We start from the raw sequence: 21182 nt of genomic DNA, 5'->3' as shown, positions 1-21182 counted from the left end.
TTTCTAGAGCTGCTCCTGTGGCATATGGAGGTTCCCAGGCTAGGGGTTGAATCGGAGCTATAGCCGCCAGCCTACGCCAGAGCCACAGCAACGCGGGATCCGAGCCATGTCTGCAACCTACACCACAGCTCACAGAAATGCCAGACCCTTAACCCACTGAGCAAAGCCAGGGATTGACTGAACCCGAAACCTCATGGTTACTAGTCGGATTCATTAACCACTGAGCCACGGCGGGACTTCCACTTGTGTGGATTCTTGATCTATTTTAGGTAGGTTTAAATAGTTCTTCATCTGGGAAACACTCATTTCCTGTAGTACTTCCTGCCCTCCCATTTCTGATAGCAGAGAGAGCTAGAATGTGGAGTGATTTACAGTTAAAAATACGAAATTTCCTTTTTAAAAAAAACTTTTGATTGTTATTTGAGTGGAAGTTGGGAGTTAGATAAGCCAAACATCATTTCTTTTGTCCTAATCCAATATATTTAATTAAAAATCAGTGCACAGGAGTTCCTGCTGTGGCACAACAGGATCAGTGGCATCTTGGAACAGCTGTGACACAGGTTCAATCCCCAGCCCAGCACAGTGGGTTGGGGATCCTGTGTTACCACAGCTGTGGCTTAGGTTGAAACTGCAGCTCAGATCTGATCCCTGGCCCAGGAACTCCAAGGCAGCCCAAACAAAACAAATCAGAGCACGGATATGGAAGAAGTGGGATGGATGGGGAGTTTGGGGTTGGTGGATGCAAACTATTACATTCAGAATGGATAAGCAATGAGGTCGTACTATATAACACAGGGAACTATATCCAGTTTCTTGGGATAGACTGTAATGGAAGATAATATAAGAAAAAGAGTGTGTGTGTGTGTGTGTGTCTGTATGACTGGGTCACTATGCTGTACATCAGAAATTGACTCAACACTGTAAATTAACTATACCCTAAGAAAAAATAAATTTAAAAAGTCAGTGCACAGATAGGGGCCTCTGAGCACTTTCTGCCTTCTTAGAGTCAATTTACTCCATTGATTTTTCAGTGGTTCACTTTCCCCAACTTTAGGACCTAGGCAATGATAACCCACATACAAGAAAATGATGAGAAAGGCACTTGTAGGTTTTGTTACACCGCAGATTTAAGAAACCAATAATATTGGCAGTTCTATGTAGAAAGCTAGGTAACCCATTCCGAGGTGTAATATCAAAAAAGAAAGTCCAGAATCCACACACATTGCAATTCCTGATGACTCTCAACCAACACACCCATACTCTAGAAAGTCATTTTGTCTCTAACTGAAATCAATGGTGTGCCAGCTTCCAGGAGTCAGAGTTCTGTCTGGGGAGGCGTCTCTGTGTACTTGGGTGCCAGTTCTTTAATGAGATTCACGTAGTCCGTTTTTTCTGCACAGGCCCTACATTCTTCTCCCCAGCTGTACAGTATCTGTTTCAGCTCTGCCACTCTCATCTTGGACAGGTCCACTGATGCCAAGTCTAATTTCTTTTCTTCATGGAATAAAAAGAAAAGCGTAATTTTAAAAAAAACTACTGAACATTTAGGTAAATGATGTTACTTATTTTGGTGTTGACTACCCTTAGATCCAAAGTGGGGGATGGTTCCAGTGCTTGTGGAAACCAAGACATACATAGGAAAAATGTATTGTGTACACAGCCAAAGGGATAATTCATGATCTATCAGGCTTTCTTTCCATGGAATTATATTTGCTTCACAACGGGGACCCGTGTAGCTTTGCAGTATTTGCTACCACTCCATGCCTTCTCAAGATCTTTATTGGCAAAATGAATAGTATCGCATCCTGAATGGCTGCTCACAAGGTAAAAAGAAAGCAATTGGTAAAAGACCGTCCCCTGGGATAGCCAACTGAAAGTCATAGATTGTAATTAACTAGAAAGTTATGGTTCCCCTTTTACGCAAAGATATGTCTTTGGCAAAATAGATGAGTGTATGTATTACAAATGACTAAGAATGCGACCTACACCACAGCTTGCAGCAACGCCAGATCCTTAAGCCACTGAGCCAAGACCAGGGATTGAACCCGCATCCTCGGGGAGACTATGTGGGGTTCTTAACCTGCTGAGCCACAACGGGAACTTCTCAAGTGATTTATCAAAAATTTCCAGTAAGTATACCCTAATTTGAAAGTTGGATTTTATACTTAGGAATAATACATTTAATCGAGGAGGTAAAAGATCTGTACACAACTAGAGATTCTCATACTAAGTGAAGTAGGTCAGAAAGAGAAAGACAAATACCATATGATGTCACTTATATGTGGAATCTAAAATATGGCACAAATGATTCTCTCTACAAAACAGAAACAGATCATGGACATGGAGAGCAGACTTGTGTTTGCCAGTGGGCATGGGGGAGGGAGTGGGACAGACGGGGAGTTTGGGGTTGGTAGGTGCAAACTATTGCATTTAGATGGGTAAACAACAGGTCCTACTTTTTAGCCCAGGGATCTATGTCCAATCTCTAGACTTAGAACATCATGGAAGATATTATGGAAAAAAAAAAGAATGTGGTAGACATTTTGCAATATATAGGTATATCAAGTCAACACATTGTATGCTTTAAACTTACACCACATTATATGCCAGTTTTATCTCAGTAAAGCTGGAAATAAATGAGAGTTGAATTTTAGAGCCCTTTTTATTTGGAGAGTCAGCTACACTCTATGATCCAAGAAATCCTGACTTTTTAAAATAGTGATTCCCTATCTTTTAAAAAATAGACCAAGCAAAAATATTCTTTTATGGGATTTCCCGTTGTTGTGCAGCAGAAACGAATCTGACTAGTATCCATGAGGACTCGGGTTCGATCCCTGGCCATGAGCTGCAGTGTTGGTTGCAGATGCAGCTTGGATCCCTCGTTGCTCTGGCTGTGGTGTAGGCTGGCAGCTGTAGCTCCATTTCAACCCTACCCTGGGAGCTTCTATATGCCAGGGTGTGGCCCTAAGGACAAAAAACAAAAACAAAAAAAACACTTTCATGTCAAAAACCAGATAACACCTTCCTAATTGAACACATAATCCAAGTCTATCCTTACTTTGTTAATTTCATGGCTTTAGACGTAGAAACTTTTATACTCCAAATTACTACTATTCCACAACCTAAAGGCCCCTGTGCAATCTCAAATTTATAGCCAAAAATAACCTGGGAAGGATTTAGAACACATGGTCTATTCAAGATAAATAGTTGAAGGAGAAAAATACTTTCGCCCAAGTATTGGTAGTTTCCTCCGGTTATTCCAGACAGCTTGGCATTTGGCATTAATTTCCAAAAGGGGAAATCCCCTGTGACACCCTAAACTACAGGGAAAAGATAGCTACCCAAAGTAAATCTAGCCCATGGCTCCCTAAGGGCCTCTAGTGGCCAGTATTGCCAAGACACACGTATTTCTTCTCAGTAATATCTGATTAATTTTTCTATTAACCAAGGAGCCCAGAAAGACCCCCAGCACACAGTAGAAATTATTCCAAATAAATTTGTTAACTGAAAGGATCAGGACAGTTTTTTCCCTTTGCAGATTATTGTTTATACAGACTGAGCAATTCCTGCTTCTACTTCATGCTTGGAAGCCCATAAAAAGAGATGCCTGCTCCATCATCACCTCCCCAGAAGGTAGGGCCTGCCCTTGGCAAGTTGAGAAACAAGTTGTCCAAACGTAAACCTATTTAGAGTCAGCTGTGTAGCTAGGTGCCTAGGCCTTATACACAGCTGTGGTGGAAAAATAACACTAAGATCATTCAGAGTTGGGTGCTAATTACTTAAGTGGTTCAGTACTGCTCTGGGTATGTCACATAAATCAATGGCTTATGCAAAAGAAATGGGTCTCTCCTGGGGGAATGGCAGGTGTTAAGGGTAGACGAAGGGGGGGATCTCCAGCCTTTTAGCATATTCCTCAATCTACTCCAAAGGCTGGCCCAGATATAAATCCTCCTTATAAGAATAGATCTATGTATGTAAAATTTATAAGGCCAAGGATACTGTTTTAAATAGAACATCTTCTTCTCCTGGCTATTTATTTTAGGCACTGTGGTCAGGGCTGTTTCATCAGGCAAAACCTGATTTGAGGTGAATAACCTATTTCCTAAAAGTTTAAGCTGGCAGAATGATAGATCTAGGAAGAAAGTTAGAGTCCTATTTAAAACTTCAGAGTTGGAGTTCCAGTTGTGGTTCAGCAGGTTAAGGACCCGATCTATTTCCGTGATGGTGAGGATTGGAACTCTGGCCTCGCTCATTGGGGTAAAGGATCCGGTGCTGCTGTGAGCTGTGGTGTGGGTCCCAGACACAGCTTGGATCCCACATTGCTGTTGCTGTGGCATAGTCTGGCAGCTGCAACTCCGATTCAACCCCTAGCCCGGGAACTTCCATATGCTGCAGATGCAGCCATAAAAAGAAAAAAGAAAAAAACTTCAGAGTCCACAGAGTTCCCTGGTGGCTCAGTTCATTGAGGATGCAGTGTCATCACTGCTGTGGCTCAGGTCACTGCTGTGGTGTAGGTTCAGTCCCTGGCCTGGGAACTTCCACATGCTGTGGACGTGGCCAAAAATTCTAAAAATATAAAACTTGACAGAGTCCTTATATCATCTTTGAATAGATGCAACTTTTGTTTTAATAGATTACCAAGAGCTAATTCACCATGAGTAGCTGCTCTCTTGATATTTTGACCTTTTCCTTGGCATACGTAGTTGGCAATATGTTGGTAGCTTAAGAGTTTAAATCGTGCCATTTGGGTGGGCAGTTTTCCCTAATGCTGATTGTGCCAACATTCATTTCTCTGGGCCGAAAGAAGCTCAGACGGCCCTACGCACCACCCAGCAGCCCAGCACCCTAACAACAAGTGTAGAAGTCCTTTCCTCTTAACACGGACTTTTTAGAAACATGGCCCTGTGTTTAGAGAATTGATAATACGCTGGACATTTGGAGCAAAAACCAAATCTGACTCCACTGTACCGTATTTCAGCTCACAGATCTGACTGTCCATCTTCTTCAGCTTCTCACAAATCTTCATCGCGGGCATGTGCACGCTCATTGGGCGAGTGACCTCACTTAGGATCTTGGTGGCTGCATCTTTCGTGGCTCCTAGATAATAGCACTGAAGGGGAATAAAGAGAATTTAGTGGCTCAGACACTGAAAAAAGCAAGGCACATAATTTTTCAGAAGGGAGAAAGAGGTTAACCTAGTTTTCACTGGTTCCGTTTTTAAATTTAACCCCTGCTCACTAAGACACCCGAAAACCAGTGACTCGGTTCCCATAATCAGCCTAACTAGGAGACTGATGACAAGCACTAACAGCGGCTAAACGTCTTGTCTGTACCAGAGGCGGCTCTCAGGACTGTGGAGGTATTGATGTATTTGATTCTCACAGCAATCCTGTGACGTCAGCACTGGCATTATCCCCACTTGAACGAACACTCAGGCCAGCTGGAGTTCGCCCAGCTAGCAAGTAGGAAGACTGAATTCATTTAAAAATCTAGCTCCTTGGCTCTGGAGTCCATGCCCTGTTCCCTCATGTCCTACTGCCTGTAAAGCTACACGACAAGCATTTTACATTTAAAAATATAACTTAATGGCACAAATAAATGCTGAGGTTTTTTTTTCTTTTTTTGTCTTTTTTTTTTTTAGGGCTGCACCTGCGGCATATGGAAGTTCCCAGGCTAGGGGTCGAATCGGAGCTTTAGCTGCAGGCCTACACCACAGCCACAGCAAGAGGAGATCCGAGCCACATCAGCAACCTATACCACATCTCGCGGCAATGCCGGATCCTTAACCTACCGAGCGGGGCCACGGCTCAAACCTGCGTCCCCGTGGATGCTAGTCAGATTCATTTCCACTGAGTCATGATGGGAAATCCAGTGCTTAGATTTTTTACAGTGTGTCAGTGGTGAGCAGTCAGTAGGGCAAATTTAACTGACAGTTTCAACCTGATAATTTTAGGCAAAATGAATTGACCCAAGGTTGTCTTTAGTACTATAAAAAGATAGCACTGAGGGAGTTCCTGCTGGGGCACAGTGGAGTAAGAATCCCACTGCCGAGGCCCAGGTCACTGCAGAGGTCTGGGTTCAATCCCCAGCCTGGCACAGTGGGTTGAAGGATCTGGCATCGCCGTAGCTACAGCTCAGATTCAATTCCTGGCTGGGTGCAGCCATTAAAAAAAGAAAAAAAGAAAAAACCAGTATAGTGAAACAAGTCCTTTGTACACCCAGGAAATACCATTACAAGAAAATATAAATACCTCGTTAATTATGCATAAACCATGATATAAAATATTTTGATGGGTTTCACTAATCATCTAGATAAGAAATGGAAAGTCTACCCACTCTTAACACAGGACAGTAAATTCTCACTAGGAATTCAATTGTGTAATTTCATTTAAGAAGTCACGGACTTGGTTGCCTGTGGCTTATTCTGAAAGCCAAATGAAACCAGACATATTCTAGATGAAAATACATCGACTCCGTTTCCACAAAGGATCGATTCTGCTTGCTTTCTACAGCGATCATGCTTGAGGGAAGCATCGAAGCAGGAAGGCATCACATTCCAGATGAGAAATGAAACGGTCAGCAGTTTTCTCCAAGCGCAGGAGAAACGAAAGGTGCTGATTTACCATACCAGGCGGTTTTCTTTTCCTTTGACATCCAAGCAAAGGCTGATCAATTCTTTTTCTATGGTGTCCACAGAAAAGTTGACCCCTCTGGCTATCAAGGAATTGTAGAATCGGTTCAAGAATTCTTTACATACTAGAAGAAACAAAGAAATGAAGTATTTATGTGTGATATCACCATGACCATACTTATGTCTATGTCCTGCTCCAGTAAGCATGAGAGTTCCCTGGTGCCCCAGTGGGTTAAGGAGCCAGCATTGTCATTACTCTGGCTCAATCACTGCTATGGTATGGGTTTGGTCCCTGGCCTGGGAACGTCTGCCTGCTTCAGGTGTGGCCAAAAACCAGTAAGTACGTTTCAACACGTTGTGACAACAAAGTCAAATTTTATGTAAAAGTGGTTTCGAACTTGTAGCTGTTAGTTTATGACTGGGCCTTGAGGAATACGAGCTTATTGAATCATCAACCTTCGAATCCAAGTTCCACTTAATATGAGAACTTTCCCACCAAATCTAACTAACCCTTAAAGAAAACATAGCCTTCTCTGGGATGCAATGCTGAGGATCACTTAGTTTGAAGCACAAAGCAAAACCCCTGACTCCGTGCCTTGAGAACAGCCCCTTTGTCGTCTGCATCTGCTTCTGTGTGTTCCATCATCATGAGCCTGAAGTAAAACCTCAACCTGAACAATCATGTTCAATCCCAGGATCCAGAGCCAGTGAAGAAATGGAGCTTAGAAGAGGTGCAGGCAGTGAGGACAACTATTGTTACTGATTGTTGGCCCTGTTCTGAGCACTTACATATATTAAGTCTCAGTACAAAGCCCTGTTGTGGATTCATTACTATCCTCATTTTACAGAGGGGGGCCAGTGAACGTGCCCAGTAAGTGGTAGAGAGGGAATTCGAGCCCCGGAGGGTCTGACTCTGGGCCTACACACTTATCCACTAGGTTACTCTTCAGTAGGAGGAAGCTGCCTCCCAAAGGGGCAAGTGGCTGGCCCAGGAAAGCTGAGAAGGAAACAGAGGCCAGAGTTTATGCTGGAAAACAGCAGCCCTGATATTAGAAAGAGAATTCTAGGAAGTTCCCAGGTGGCGCAGCAGGTGACGGATCTGGCGTTGCTGCAACTGTCGTGTGGGTTCAGTCCCTGGCTCAGAATTTTCACATGCTGTCGGCAGGGCCAAAATTTTTTTAAAATAGTAAAATTAAAAAAAAATAAGAATTCTAAGGAAATGTCGTAAGGAAGAGCAGCAAATCCTAGGCTAACCAGGAATCAATTAATAGTATTAATTATAGGGAGTTCCCGTCGTGGCTCAGTGGTTAACGAATCCAACTAGGAACCATGAGGTTTCGGGTTCAGTCCCTGCCCTTGCTCAGTGGGTTAACGATCCGGCATTGCTGTGAGCTGTGGTGTAGGTTGCAGACGCAGCTCGGATCCCACGTTGCTGTGGCTCTGGCGTAGGCCAGTGGCTGCAGCTCCGATTCGACCCCTAGCCTGGGAATCTCCATATGCTGTGGGAGCGGCCCAAGAAATAGCAAAAAAAAAGAAGAAAAAAAAAAGAAAGAAAGAGTCAATCTAATAAAGAATCTGCTTCTGGGAGTTCCTGTTGTGGCTTAGTGGGTTAAGGACCTAACTAGTATCCATGAGGATGTGAGTTCGATCCCTGGCCTCATTCAGTGGGTTAAGGATCCAGCTTTGCCACAAGCTACAGTGCAGGTCACAGATGTGTCTCAGATCTGGCATTATTGTGGCTGTGGTGTAGGCTGGCAGCTGCAGGCCCAATTCAACCCATAGCCTGGGAACTTCCATATGCTGTGGGTGTGTTCCTAAAAAGGAAAAAAAAAATAGTATTAATTATAAACTTTATCCAAAGACCTAAAAGTAGACCTAAGAAATGGGCAGATAAGCCATGTTCATGAATCAGAAGATTCAATATTATGGATGATAATTATCCCTAAGAAGATCTACACACTCAAGTTTATGCTAATGAAAATATCAATAGGATTTTTTAAATAGATTTGACAAGCTGATCCAAAAATACATTTGAAAAGACAAGAGCAAATGAAAGCCAAGAAATATTTGAAGAAAGAGTTTGAGGAGTAGACCTAACCAGACGCTCTAATTCGAAAACTGTAGCATTTAAAGCACGGTATAGGACTGGCACAGAAATAGACCGATGGAACAAAATGATGAGTCTAGAAACAAAGCCAGAAAACTAGAGGAGCTTGGTAAGAAACAGAAATGATGCTGAAAGTCAGTGGGGGGAAAATAAATGGACTAGTCAATGAATGGTACTAGGACAACTTACCATGGGAAAAGATAAACATGGCTCCCTATCCAAAACTACACACAAACATGAAGTCCAGGTGAATAAAGACATAAGGGAAGAGCAACACTACGAAAGTTTTACAAGAAACCATAGGAAAGCATCTTTTTCATGGAATCAGGGTAGAAAATGATTTCTACATACACCTGATCATGCCAAAATTAAACTTTTGTAACGCAACAGAAATCATAAGCAAATGATAAGGCAAGCCACAAACTAGAGGAAGATATCTACAAGTTATATAAGAAAGGATTAATATCCAGAATACATGGAGAACCTCTCTGGTTATACCCTTAGGGTCCAGTCATTACCAGTGACTATAGCCCATCCCAATGGAAACATCCCATTGTCTGAGTACCACCTCCCTTCTTTCACATCCTCTAACACGCAAACACCAATAATTTTTTTTTTGTCTTTTTGCCTTTTTTCTAGGGCCGCTTCTCACGGCACATGGAGGTTCCCAGGCCAGGGGTCTAATCTGAGCTGTAGCCACCGGCCTACACCACAGCCACAGCAACACAGGATCCAAGCCGTGTCTGCGATCTACACCACAGCTCACGGCAACACCGGATCCTTAACCCACTGAGCAAGGCCAGGGATCGAACCCAAAACCTTATGGTTCCTATTTGGATTCGTTAACCACTGCGCCACGACGGGAATCCGAAACGCCAACAATTCTCTGACCCTGCCAGGTCATACTGTCCATTGATTCGGCCACCTCTTTACCATGCTTCCTTACCCAGCCTAGATTCCGTGGTTCAACATCGTATGCACTCCTTTGCACACAAACTCAACACCCTTGCATCTCTCTCCCTTCTCTCACCCAGAGGCACCCTAACCCCAGTTCACAACGCCTCACCTGCTTAGCACCTGTACTCACTGAACATGGGTGAAGGAAACAGCACAGCTATGCTCACTGGTCTCCCTTTAAACTCGGGACCACTGATTTCAAGTGAGCCAGCCATGCTGCCTAACACTCCCATGACACTGATCTTACTCTCACTCTGTCGCACTCCCCAAATGACAATTGCACAGCTGCTCTCTCTCGAAGCTTGTCGAACACCTCCACCCCATCCTCACTGATGATGGTGCTTCCTGTTTCTCTGAGGGGGGAAGGAAGCAACAGGAAAGACGTCTCACCTGCTTCTTCCAGCGCACCCACTACACTTGTGCCGGCAAGTGTAAGAACCAAGACAACCCTGCACCTGCCGTGTAGACTGTCTCTTTCCCATAAACTCAACAAAACCTCTCTCAACATCACATCCCCCACCAAAGCAAATACCATCCCATTTCTCCACTCCTCTTTAAAAAAAAAAAACATCTAAGATAAATTTTATACTTGTGATCTCCAAGTCTCTTCTCTCTCCCTCTCCACCCTCCCCACTACACCAAGTTTAATGTCAATGAGTTCCAAAAGATTCTATTTGAAAAACAGGGTCCTTCGCCTCCCCTTCCCCATTTCACCCAAACCCAGAGCTTTAACTTTTTCTACTCTTTTAGCTGATTCCTTTAGAGTTTACAGATTTTCAATAATACGCTTGTGTGGCTAATTCCTGAGCTGTATGTTCAATCTTAGATATTTATTATCTTTTTTTTTTTTCCTGTGGAAGAGAAAGATCTAACTCTTTTCCCCAAACCCATCTCTTCGAAAAAGCATACAGTTGGATGTTTTTATGTAGCCTTATAATCTTTGTCTTTTAACTTGAGCACTTACTCTTTAAGTTAGTACATGAAAAAAAAATATAAAAATGCCACCTGCAGGAAAAGAGCTTCAACTTTTTAAAAAAAGATAAAAGTTTAAAATCCAGGGAGTTCCCTTCATGGCTCAGCAGTTAACAAACCCAACTAGTATCCATGACGATTCGATCCCTGGACCCACTCAGGGGGTTAAGGATCCGTTGTTGCCAAGAGCTGTGGCGTAGGTCACAGACAAAGCTCAGATCCCATGTAGCTGTGGCTGTGGCGTAGGCCGGCATCTGCAGCTCTGATTTGACCCCTAGCCTGGGAACTTCCATATGCCGAGGTTGCAGCCCTAAGAAAAAAGCAAAAAAAAAAAGGTGGACTAGAAACATTATTTTCAGCAGTCTCATCCACATCTTCTAGAACTGATGTCAGTTCCACATTTTCTGCTGCAGCTTGATCTTGGAGGGAAAAAGGACACCAGATTAATCTTGCTGGCAAAAAGACTAGGGAGGAAGGGAGTTCCCGTCGTGGATCAGTGGTTAACGAATCTGACTAGGAACCATGAGGTTGTGGGTTCGGTCCCTGCCCTTGCTCAGTGGGTTAGGGATCCAGCGTTGCTGTGAGCTGTGGTGTAGGTTGCAGACGCGGCTCGGATCCTGAATTGCTGTGGCTCTGGCGTAGGCCAGTGACTACAGCTCTCATTCAACCCCTAGCCTGGGAACCTCCATATTGCCGCGGGAGTGGCCCTAGAAAAGGCAAAAAGACAAAAAAAAAAAAATGCTGCCTAGGAATACATGTTCTAATGAGTTAAAACTTATATAACCAGAAATTCTCACATAATTTATATACTACTTCATTGTTCCAATTTTAGTTTTAATATTGCCTTAAATAAATTGGTTCCCAATGTCACGCTTAGAAGGCAGTATAGGTAGTGATTCAGTGCCTGGCCTCTAAAGCCAGACTCTCTGGGTGCAACTCCTGGCTTTGCTATTTAGTATTTACTAGCTGTGACTTCAGGGCTTTCAGTGTTGGATCATCTAACATTCTAATTGCCATGCCTTTGAAGGTCATCAGTCTTTTTTCTCTGCGTTTAAGATTTTCTCTTTTTTTTTCCTTTTGTGTTTTCCCATTTCCTTCCAATGGGACTGGATATGGAATTATTTTTATTTTTACTATTTGAAATATACTGGACTTCCAAATCTATGGATTGATGACTGTCATCAGTTTGGAAAAATGAGCTCTCATCTCTTTTGCTCCACCCATACCCTCTCTCTTCTCCTTCTGAAAGTCCAGTTAGCATGGGTTGGAATTTTTCTCTTTATCCTTATTGTACCTTTATCTCCACTTCATATTTTTATTGTCAATCTCTCAATGATTCCTTCTTGATAATTTTGTCAATCTTCTAATTCACTAATTCCTTTCTCAGCTGTGTCTAATCTTCTGTTAATCCCATTCATTTCTACTTTTCTAGATGTTTATTTTGTTCTTTCCCAAATATTGCTGCACATTTTTAATAGCCTCCTGCCCTTTACTCATATTGTCAATCCCTTCCTTTATTTCTTTAAACATTATGAATATATTTTGTATTCTGTGCCTGATAATTCTAATCCCTGAAACGTTTCCAAGTATGCTTCTTCTGTTTCTTGTCTCAATAATCTGTCACTTAACAATGTCCCATGGGTTTATGACTGTTCTCAATATGAGCTTTATGTCTTAGAATTTTGTGGAAATTATTAGAATTTTGTGGGACTGGGTTGAAGGTGAGTTCCTATGGATAAGATTAACATTTGCTAAACATAAGACTGGATACTATAAAACTCTTGGAGGAAAACATAAGCAGAACACTCCTTGACATAAATCACAGGAATATCTTTTTTGATCCACCTCCTAGAGTAATGAAAATAAAAACAAAAATAAATGGGACCTAATTTAACTGTAAAGCTTTTTCACAGCAAAGGAAACCATAAACAAAACAAAAATGACAGCCCACAGAATGGGAGAAAATATTTGCAAATTTCATTTGCAACTGACAAGGGATTACTCTCCAAAATATACCAATAGCTCATACAGCTTTCTATCAAAAAAGCAAACAACCCAATTAAAAAATGGTCAGAAGATATCTAAACAGACATTTTTCCAAAGAAGACAGATGGCCAATACGCACATGAAAAAATGCTCAACATCACTTATTATTAGAGAAATGCAAATCAAAACTACAATGAGGTATCACATCACACCAGTCAGAATGGCCATCATCAAAAAGTCCACAAACAGGAGTTCCCGTCGTGGCGCAGTGGTTAACGAATCCGACTAGGAACCATGAGGTTGCGGGTTCGGTCCCTGCCCTTGTTAAGTGGGTTAACGATCCGGCATTGCCATGAGCTGTGGTGTAGGTTGCAGACCTGCCTCGGATCCCACGTTGCTGTGGCTCTGGCATAGGCGGGAGGCTACAGCCCCAATTCGACCCCTAGCCTGGGAACCTCCATATGCCGCAGGAGCGGCCCTAGAAATGGCAAAAAGACAAAAAAAAAAAAAAAAAAGTCCACAAACAATAAATGTTGGAGGGAGTGTGGAGAAAAGGGAACCCTCCTACACTGTTGGCGGGAGTGTTCTTGGTACAACCACTATGGATAACAGTATGGCAGTTCCTTAAAAAACTAAACATAGAACTACCATATTGACTCAGCAATCCCACTCCTGGGTATCTATCCGAAGAAGGCCATAATTTGAAAAGATATATGCACCCCAATGTTCATTGCAGCACTATATACAACAGCCAAGACACGGAAGCAACCTAAATGTCCGTGGACGGCAGATAAAGATGTGGTACCTACATACAATGGAATTACAGCCATAAAAATAATGAAATAATGCCATTTGTAGCAATGTGGATGGACCTAGAAATTATCATACTATGTCAGAGAAAGACAAATATCATATGAGATCACTAATATGTGGAATATAATATAAAAATGATACAAAAGAACTTACAAAAAAGAGACTCAAAGATTTTGAAACCAAGCATATAGTTACCAGAGGGGTACTGCTGGTGGCGGGGGCAGGGGGGGGAGATAAGTTGGGAAGTTGGGATTGACAAATAGACACTACTGTGTGTAAAACAAATCGGTAACAAGGACTTACTGTAGAGCACAGGGAACTCTACTCTGTACTATGTAATAACCTATATGGGAAAAGAATCTGAAAAGGAATGGATATATGTATTTGTATAACTGATTTACTCTGCTGTACACCTGCACACAACATTGTAACTATACTCCAATACAAAAAAATGATGGAAAGGAATGGATATTTGCTGAGGCCTTCTTAAAATCTTTTTAAACTAAATTCTCAGTTTGAGATGTTTTAGACCACCCAGATTTGCTGTGTAAGTTTGGGCTTCAGTGCATGTGTGTGCTGGCTTGCAAGTGTGAGTAACCAGGAGACATTTTTGTTTTCCCTTTTACACATCAAAAAGTTCAAGTACTGCAATTCCATTTAGTCTCTAAAGAGGATGGTAGACTTGTGGTTATTTCCAGATCACCTTTTATAATGAAGGTCTAGCTCTCTGGAGTTCCAGATTAATTGGGGGAGGACCTAGCATTACATTCCTAACTTGGGAAGTTTCTGGGCTATGTCTTTTATTCTGTTTATTCATTTCCTTTCTTTCACAGCCACGAAAACCTATGCTCTGATCGCCTGGGTGACAAATACCCTCAAGACAAATCCCAGCTTCAGGAGTCCCTTGACTTCTTTTGGGCCCCTGTTGCACATTGTTTTTGACCTTTGCCTATGCCTTACTAATGTATTAACATTTTCACTTTTTTTTTTTTTTGGCTTATTAGGGCCACACTTGTGGCATATGGAGGTTCCCAGACTAGAGCTGAATCGGAGCTGAAACAGCTGGCCTACGCCACAGCCCACAGCAATGCAGGATCTGAGCTGAGTCTGCGACTTATACCACTGCTCATGGCAACACCGGATCCTTAACCTACTGAGCGAGGCCAGGAATTGAACCTGTATCCTCATGGATGCTAGTCAGATTCGTTAACCACTGAGCCACGACGGGAACTCCAGCATTTTCACATTTTTATTTTACCCATTATTTTTAGTTGTTTTTCAGCTGGAGAGCCAGAAATGTCTTTTTTTTTTTTTTAATTTTTTTAGACTGTGAAATCCTCTTCATCCTTAAAGCTATTTAATAGGAACAGAACACTCAGTATAATAGCCATTGTGTGGTTTTAACAAATATTTATTGAGCAGTCAATAAGTGCCAGGCATTTTTCTAGGTTGTTGGGAAAACCAAGTCCTTATTCTCAAGGATTACATTCCAGTGAATAAATAAAAGTATCCGGTGATGGTGAAGAAACATGAATTTGGTAAGGGGCGAAAAGGTGTCAGGAAGGAGGAGCAGAGATTTAAGTACATGGGTTTTTGGGATTTTTTTTTTGTTTGTCATTTTAGGGCCGCACCAGAGGCATATGGAAGTTCCCTGACTAGGGGTTGAATTGGAGCTGCACCTGCTGGCCTACACCGCAGCCATGGCATCTCGGGATCCAAGCCGCGTCTGTGACCTACACCACAGCTCTCGGCAATGCCAGATCCTTAACCTACTGAGCGAGGGCATTGATTGAACCTGCAACCTCACGGTTCCTAGTTGGATTGTTTCCACTGCGTCACAACGGGAACTCAACTTTGGATGTATTTTGAAGGCAGAGCCACAAGAGTTTGCTAATGGATTGGATGTGGCTTGTGGGGCAGGTGGTGGGCGGAGACAGAAGTGAAGAATCAGAGGACATTGGCCTGAGAAACTGCAGGAGTGGAGTTGCCATTTGCTGACCTGAGAAGCAGCAGGAGAAGCAGCTTTGTGGAGACAAGCAGGGATTCAGTCTTGACATATGAACTTTGAGATACTTCTAGACAACTGTGATGATTAATTTTATGTGTCCGTTTGGAGGGTGGTGGTGTCCTGTTTTTATTTTATTTTATTTTATTGGAGTATAGTTGACTTACAATGTTGTGTTAGTTTCAGATGTACAGCAAAGTGAGTCAGTTATACATATATCTCCATTCTTTTTTCCCATATAGGTTATTACAGACTATTGAGGAGATTTCCCAGTGCTCTATAGCAGGTCTTTGTTAGTTATCTGTTTTATATATAGGAGTGTGTATATGTTAATCCCACCTGGAGGGTGTTTTTGAATGAGATTAATATTTAAATCAGTGAACTTTGAGAATTCCCATCATGGCTCAGCCAAAACAAATCTGACTAGCATCCATGAGGATGCAGGTTCCATCCCTGGCCTCACTCAGTGAGTTAAGGATCCAGCGTTGCTGTGAGCTGTGGTGTAGGTCACGGCTCATATCTGGCATTGCTGTGGCTGTGGTATAGGCCAGCAGCTACAGCTCCAATTCTGATTCGACCCCTAGCCTGGGAACCTCCATATGCTGTGGGTGTGGCCCTAAAAAGACAAAAGAAAACAAAAATAATCAGTGAATTTTGGGTAAAGCAGATTGCCCTCAGTAATAAAGGTAATTCTCACCCCATCAGCTGAAAGCCTGAACAGAACAAAAAAGATTGCTTCCTTCCCAAGCAAGAGGGAATTCTCCAGTAGACTGCGTTCTGCACCATCAGCTCTCCGGGGTCCCCAGCCTCTCGTCCCACACTGCAAATTTTAGACAGCTTCCATAATCAGGAGAACCATTTTTTTTTTTTGTCTTTTTCTCTTTTCTAGGGCCGCTTCTGCAGCATATGGAGGTTCCCAGGCTAGGGGTCTAATCCAAGCTGTAGCCGCCAGCCTGCTGAGCGAGGCCAGGGATGGAACCCGCAATCTCATGGTTCCTAGTTGGATTTGTTCACCACTGAGCCATGATGGGAATCCCGAGAACCAATTCTTTATAATAAATCTATCCCTACGTACGTGTGTACACACCTATCTAGCTAGCTATCCTTGTTGGTCAGTTTCTCTGAAAAACCCTGATACAATGTGCATCACTGCATATAGTAAGAGGTTGCTGGGTATCCAAATCTGGAGTTCAGTAGTGAATTCTCTGACAAATACTAAGTGTGCAAGTCATCAACATTAACATGATCTTTATGGGAATAGAAGAATAGAACGCAGAATAAGGAGTAGTCCCAAGTCTCACTCTTGCAAAACGCCACTGTTTAGAAATTGGGAAGATGAAAAGAACCAGAAGAAGGCTGAAAGGAGCAGCCAGAAAGGTAGGATGAAACAAAGAGTCAGTGTGCCCCAGAAGGTTAGCAAAGTGTTAAAAGGGAGGGACCAACTGATCAGCTATGTTAAATGCTTCTGAGAGCATGCAGAAAGAGGCATTTGCCAACATGTATATTGCTAAGTTTACTTAGCAAATAGACCAAGTATGCGAAGGAGACACCTGCTGTAATGATTTATGCAGAAATCATCTTTAAAGCCTCCCAGTGACTTCTCATTCTCCCCTTATTGCAAAAGAAACCCCATGTTCTGATGCCCTCATAGCTCTTTCTCTGTTCCCAATAATTGACCTTCAGATGATTTCTACACCTTAGCTGTTTCTCTATCAATGCATTACCTAGATGATGGGAGTTGGGAATTCTAACTTGTACTTTGAAAGATATACTTTTTCTTCTTTTTTATGGCTGCCCCTGCGGCCCATGAAGTTCCCAGGCTAGGGGTCGAATCACAGCTGCAGCTGCCCATCTACACCACAGCCACAGATCTGAGGAGCATCTGCAACCTACGCCACAGCTTGTGGCAATGCCAGATCCTTAACTACTGAGTGAGGCCAGGGATGGAACCTACATCCTCAGGGACACTCTGTCAGGTCCTTAGCCCACTGAGCCACAATGGGAACTCCAAAAGATATACTTTTGACTCACTGAAAGCTATATGAATTTTACTGTGACATATATGCATACATTTGTTCAACAGAATTGACTGCCTACCTGGTAGCCGATGGAGAGGATGTGGTGAGGAAAAAGTCTTGACTGTCGAAGAGTGCACACATGCAGGAGACCAAGGCAATTTCTAAACACTATGAGATGTGTACTAGATACTGTGGGAGAAGAAAGCGGGAGGCACCTCCCTGGAGGAAACTGGGAGATCACTGAAAGATGTTAAATAAGCAGTAAGGTGATCACCCAGCCACGGGGAGGGAGCTGCTGTGGCCGTAAAGCAGGTAAAAACGGTGAAGGTGTGTAACAAGGCACTGGAGCTGGGGAAGGAAAAGGGAGCAGTCAACTGGAAAGTAGACTCAGTGGACACAGTGTTTGATGGGTGTAGGAGACTAGGGAGAGAGAGAAGTCTAGTCGAGACGACCAGTTTTATATATATGTATGCCATAAGCATCAGTGGTTTGGGGAATTAACAAGGGAAGGAGACGATGATTTTGGTTGGTGACTCTGTTGAGTTTGAGGTATAAGATCTCTAAGTAGAACTGTCCAATAGTCAATTGGATGCAAGATTGACTATTGGGGTGGGTATAAACACTTGGGATCAATCAGACTATAGATAGGTCAATGCTAATTGCACAGAGAGTGAGGAGGGCAGAGGGCAGAACAGGGGAAAATTCTAATATTGAAGCCATGACTAACGAATTAGCAACCCACAAAGATACTACGAACAAGTGGGCACAGAGACGAGGAGCAAAGGCAAAAAAAGAAAGAAGTCAAAGGTGTCCCATGCCACAGAGAAATCACTCTATTTCCATAAGAATGGAAATTTATTCCTTGAGCTTACATGAAGAGAATAATCTCATTAGAGATCACCTAACGAATTAATAATTTAACGATCCTGGCACATATCTATCACTATAACCAGATAACCATATTCCTTTTACCTTATGTTGAAGGGTTTTATTAAAATCAGTCCCATAAGTGAATCTATGATTATTTCAAAGTTAAAAAAAAAAAAAGTTTAAATAATCCCATAACACAATTCTTTTAAAGAGATACAGATGGAATCCCCTTGTGGCATAGTAGGCTGAGGACCCAGTTTTGTCATTTGTAGAGGCTCAGATTTCTGCTGTGGCGCAGGTTCAATCCCTGGCCCAGGAACTTCCACATGCCATGGGTGCGGCCAAAAACAAAAACCCCCCCCAAAAACCCAAAACATTTACACTTTTTTTTCCCACCAGTAAGCTTCACATGACCTAAAGCAGGGCTCAGAAACTTAAACAGGGCCCAGGCAAGTAAAACGACTTGATAAAGCGATCCAAGTCTAGGAAAAACAAAAACCTTAAGAACACATGTCCTTTCTAGAAAGTGTAGCCACAGCTATTTCCAACTGTATGGACATAGGGGCTAGTCTTGACTGCTAACCTGGTTTTCAAGGTAAGCCAGAAATCTGAATTTTTGAATATGATGTCTCCCAATTTTAATATGTAGCCAATTAATTTAAATGGGTTTTTTCTCCAAATACTTTGTGAACTTCACAAACTACATCAATAGGTCCCAAGTGGTTCATGGACTATCAATTTTTTACTGATCAAAGAAGTCAGTGGCATCCTATGCCACGGAGTAGTCAAGATAAGAGTAGAAATTTGAGTTCCTGTCGTGGCACAGCGGAAACAAATCCGACTAGGAACCATGAGGTTTCGGGTTCGATCCCTGGCCTGGCTCAGTGGGTTAAGGATCCGGTGTTGCCATGAGCTGTGGTGTAGGTCGCAGATGCGACTTGGATCCCGTGTTGCTGTGGCTCCAGTGTAGGCTATAGCTCTGATCAGACCCCTAGCCTGGGAACCTCCATGTGCTGCGGGTGCGGCCCTAAAAGAACAAAAGACAAAAAAAAAAAAAGAATGGAAATACTGCCCTACAGTATATAGAGTAGAGCATTTTAATCTTACACACTGAGGGGAAATTAATTGGCTAGTGATAAAGACTAATAAGCAGAAATAGAGCCAGATTCTTCTTGTTCTAAAACCAGAATTTCCTTCACTGTGATTCCACAACTTCTTTAACAAAAGGAAATATACACCCAGGTTAGTCAGACATACAAGTTAATAATTACAATTTGCTTTAATACATTCAGGAAAGACGTTAGAAGTGTCGCATTTAATTAATCCAGATGCTTCGGCTCTTCTGAAATGTTTGTAAGTAGAAGCTCCAGAAATTAAATTACTGATGACAAATCCAACTAATTGTTTATGCCTCACAAATTCTACTTTAAACGTGTAGGACCCAGTTATAAGGGATCTTTCAACAAAATTATAGCTTAGCTGGGCAAATATCTGTATCTAAAGTTTAACAGCCTGTAGATACTTTGAATTTCTGAGAAAAGTTTAATTATTGCAAGGCTGTTAGAAATCTGGACTCCAATTGTGAAGACTTGATTCAGTTATAGTCTATACTCACCCATTCATTCAACCTAGATGTGCACCTACAATTTCCTGCTAAGGAAGAATAGATTCGCAAGATCACAGAAGGGTGAGCGGATATACATTTAAAGTAATCATTTCAATGAGTGAAATACGAAAGTAAGTGCTACTGTAGTATGGGAGAAAGGGCTAGCGTGGCTATTATCTTCTTGCTAACAGCCCTCTGAGATAGGTATTTTCACGTCGATTTTGCAAGAAACCAGGCACAATGGCCTCAGAGCCAGAAGGCTGGGTGGGACGTAGACCCACGTGTTCCGACTCTAAGTCCCCAGCGGAGACTCTGTCAACAAAAAAGCAATCTTTCTTTCCTATTCCTCCTCTTTCTAAGGCGTTAAGACACTCCTTTGTAAAGCAACTTTTCCCTGTGAAGTCCTAACAAAAGTTAGTTATGTCCTGGGATTTAAGCTATTTTAGCTCAATTTAGACAATGTGTAATGCTTTGTCCTTTGGGGAGTTACAAACTAATTTGAAATTGAAAGGCTTCTCCAGTGTGTGGAAAGGTGGTCAGAGCAGCCGAATCCATTTGGCGCCAGGGTCGTCTGCATCTACATGGCGTCTGCGCAAAACCGAATCCAAATCAAAACCCACCGGCTTTGACTGCGGCAGTTTTATAGAACAGGACCAAGAACGCGAACTGTAGAACGCGGACTGTAGACGTCCCTGAGCCCGGCTCGAACTTTTGCCTAAGTTTGGGCGTAGGCGATCGGAACCCTGGGCCAGGGCCAGCATCTCCTCAGTGAAATGCTATTTATAGCCAGGGCCGGGAAAAGCCAAACCCAACAGCTGCGCTGCGACGCGGTGCCACCGCCATGCAAGCAGGTCTCACACCGCTCACCTTCACAGTCGGCGCCCGGCCGACCCCCGGCCTCCTGGCCCTGCGCCCGCCCCGGGCTAGAGAACCAAAGTCCGGCGCAAAAGGCCACCATGGCAGCTGGGCTCCCACACCACATGCTCAGCCAGCAGCTCCAAACGACCAACCACCTGCGTAAGGAACAGCTGGGCTGTTAGCTTCCGAGGCTGCTCCCAAACGCAGGAGCTCAAAGCAAGGGCTTGTAAAGAACCTGCCGGGAGTTGCTAGGACAAATGACGCGACTCATCCGTGAGTTTCCATTGGCTCTCAAGAAAAGGGCATGGAAAGGGGCGGAGCGAAGGAGTCCCTTCCCTTCCCTCCCCGACCGGGCGCGT

The 21182-nt window shown here is 42.9% G+C and overlaps 1 protein-coding gene across 1 annotated transcript; it reads right to left on the bottom strand.

The window, feature by feature from the left end:
* Positions 1–1105: 1105 nt before the first annotated feature.
* CDNF (cerebral dopamine neurotrophic factor) lies at positions 1106–21074 on the bottom strand. The gene is made up of 4 exons (XM_047754978.1): positions 20833–21074; positions 6629–6756; positions 4969–5110; positions 1106–1494 (listed from the first exon to the last, which is right to left on the bottom strand). Exons 1-4 carry the CDS (start codon positions 20945–20947, stop codon positions 1316–1318), a joined length of 564 nt encoding a protein of 187 aa, XP_047610934.1. The 5' UTR covers positions 20948–21074; the 3' UTR covers positions 1106–1315.
* Between the last annotated feature and the right edge of the window lie 108 nt (positions 21075–21182).

This window comes from Phacochoerus africanus, chromosome 12, assembly GCF_016906955.1.
Source record: "Phacochoerus africanus isolate WHEZ1 chromosome 12, ROS_Pafr_v1, whole genome shotgun sequence".
Taxonomy (NCBI): domain Eukaryota; kingdom Metazoa; phylum Chordata; class Mammalia; order Artiodactyla; family Suidae; genus Phacochoerus; species Phacochoerus africanus.
Note: the sequence above shows the minus strand (reverse complement) of the source record. Positions and strands in the feature narration are given on the sequence as shown.

Bases quoted from the DNA above. Each gene is read 5' to 3' on its own strand.
- CDNF (XM_047754978.1), bottom strand. From the start codon at position 20,947: ATGTGGTGTGGGAGCCCAGCTGCCATGGTGGCCTTTTGCGCCGGACTT. The intron at 5,111-6,628 runs GTATGGTAAATC...ATTCCCCTTCAG, and splicing joins AAGGAAAAGAAAACCGCCTG to TGCTATTATCTAGGAGCCAC. The intron at 1,495-4,968 runs GTACAGTGGAGT...TATTCCATGAAG, and splicing joins GATCTGTGAGCTGAAATACG to AAAAGAAATTAGACTTGGCA.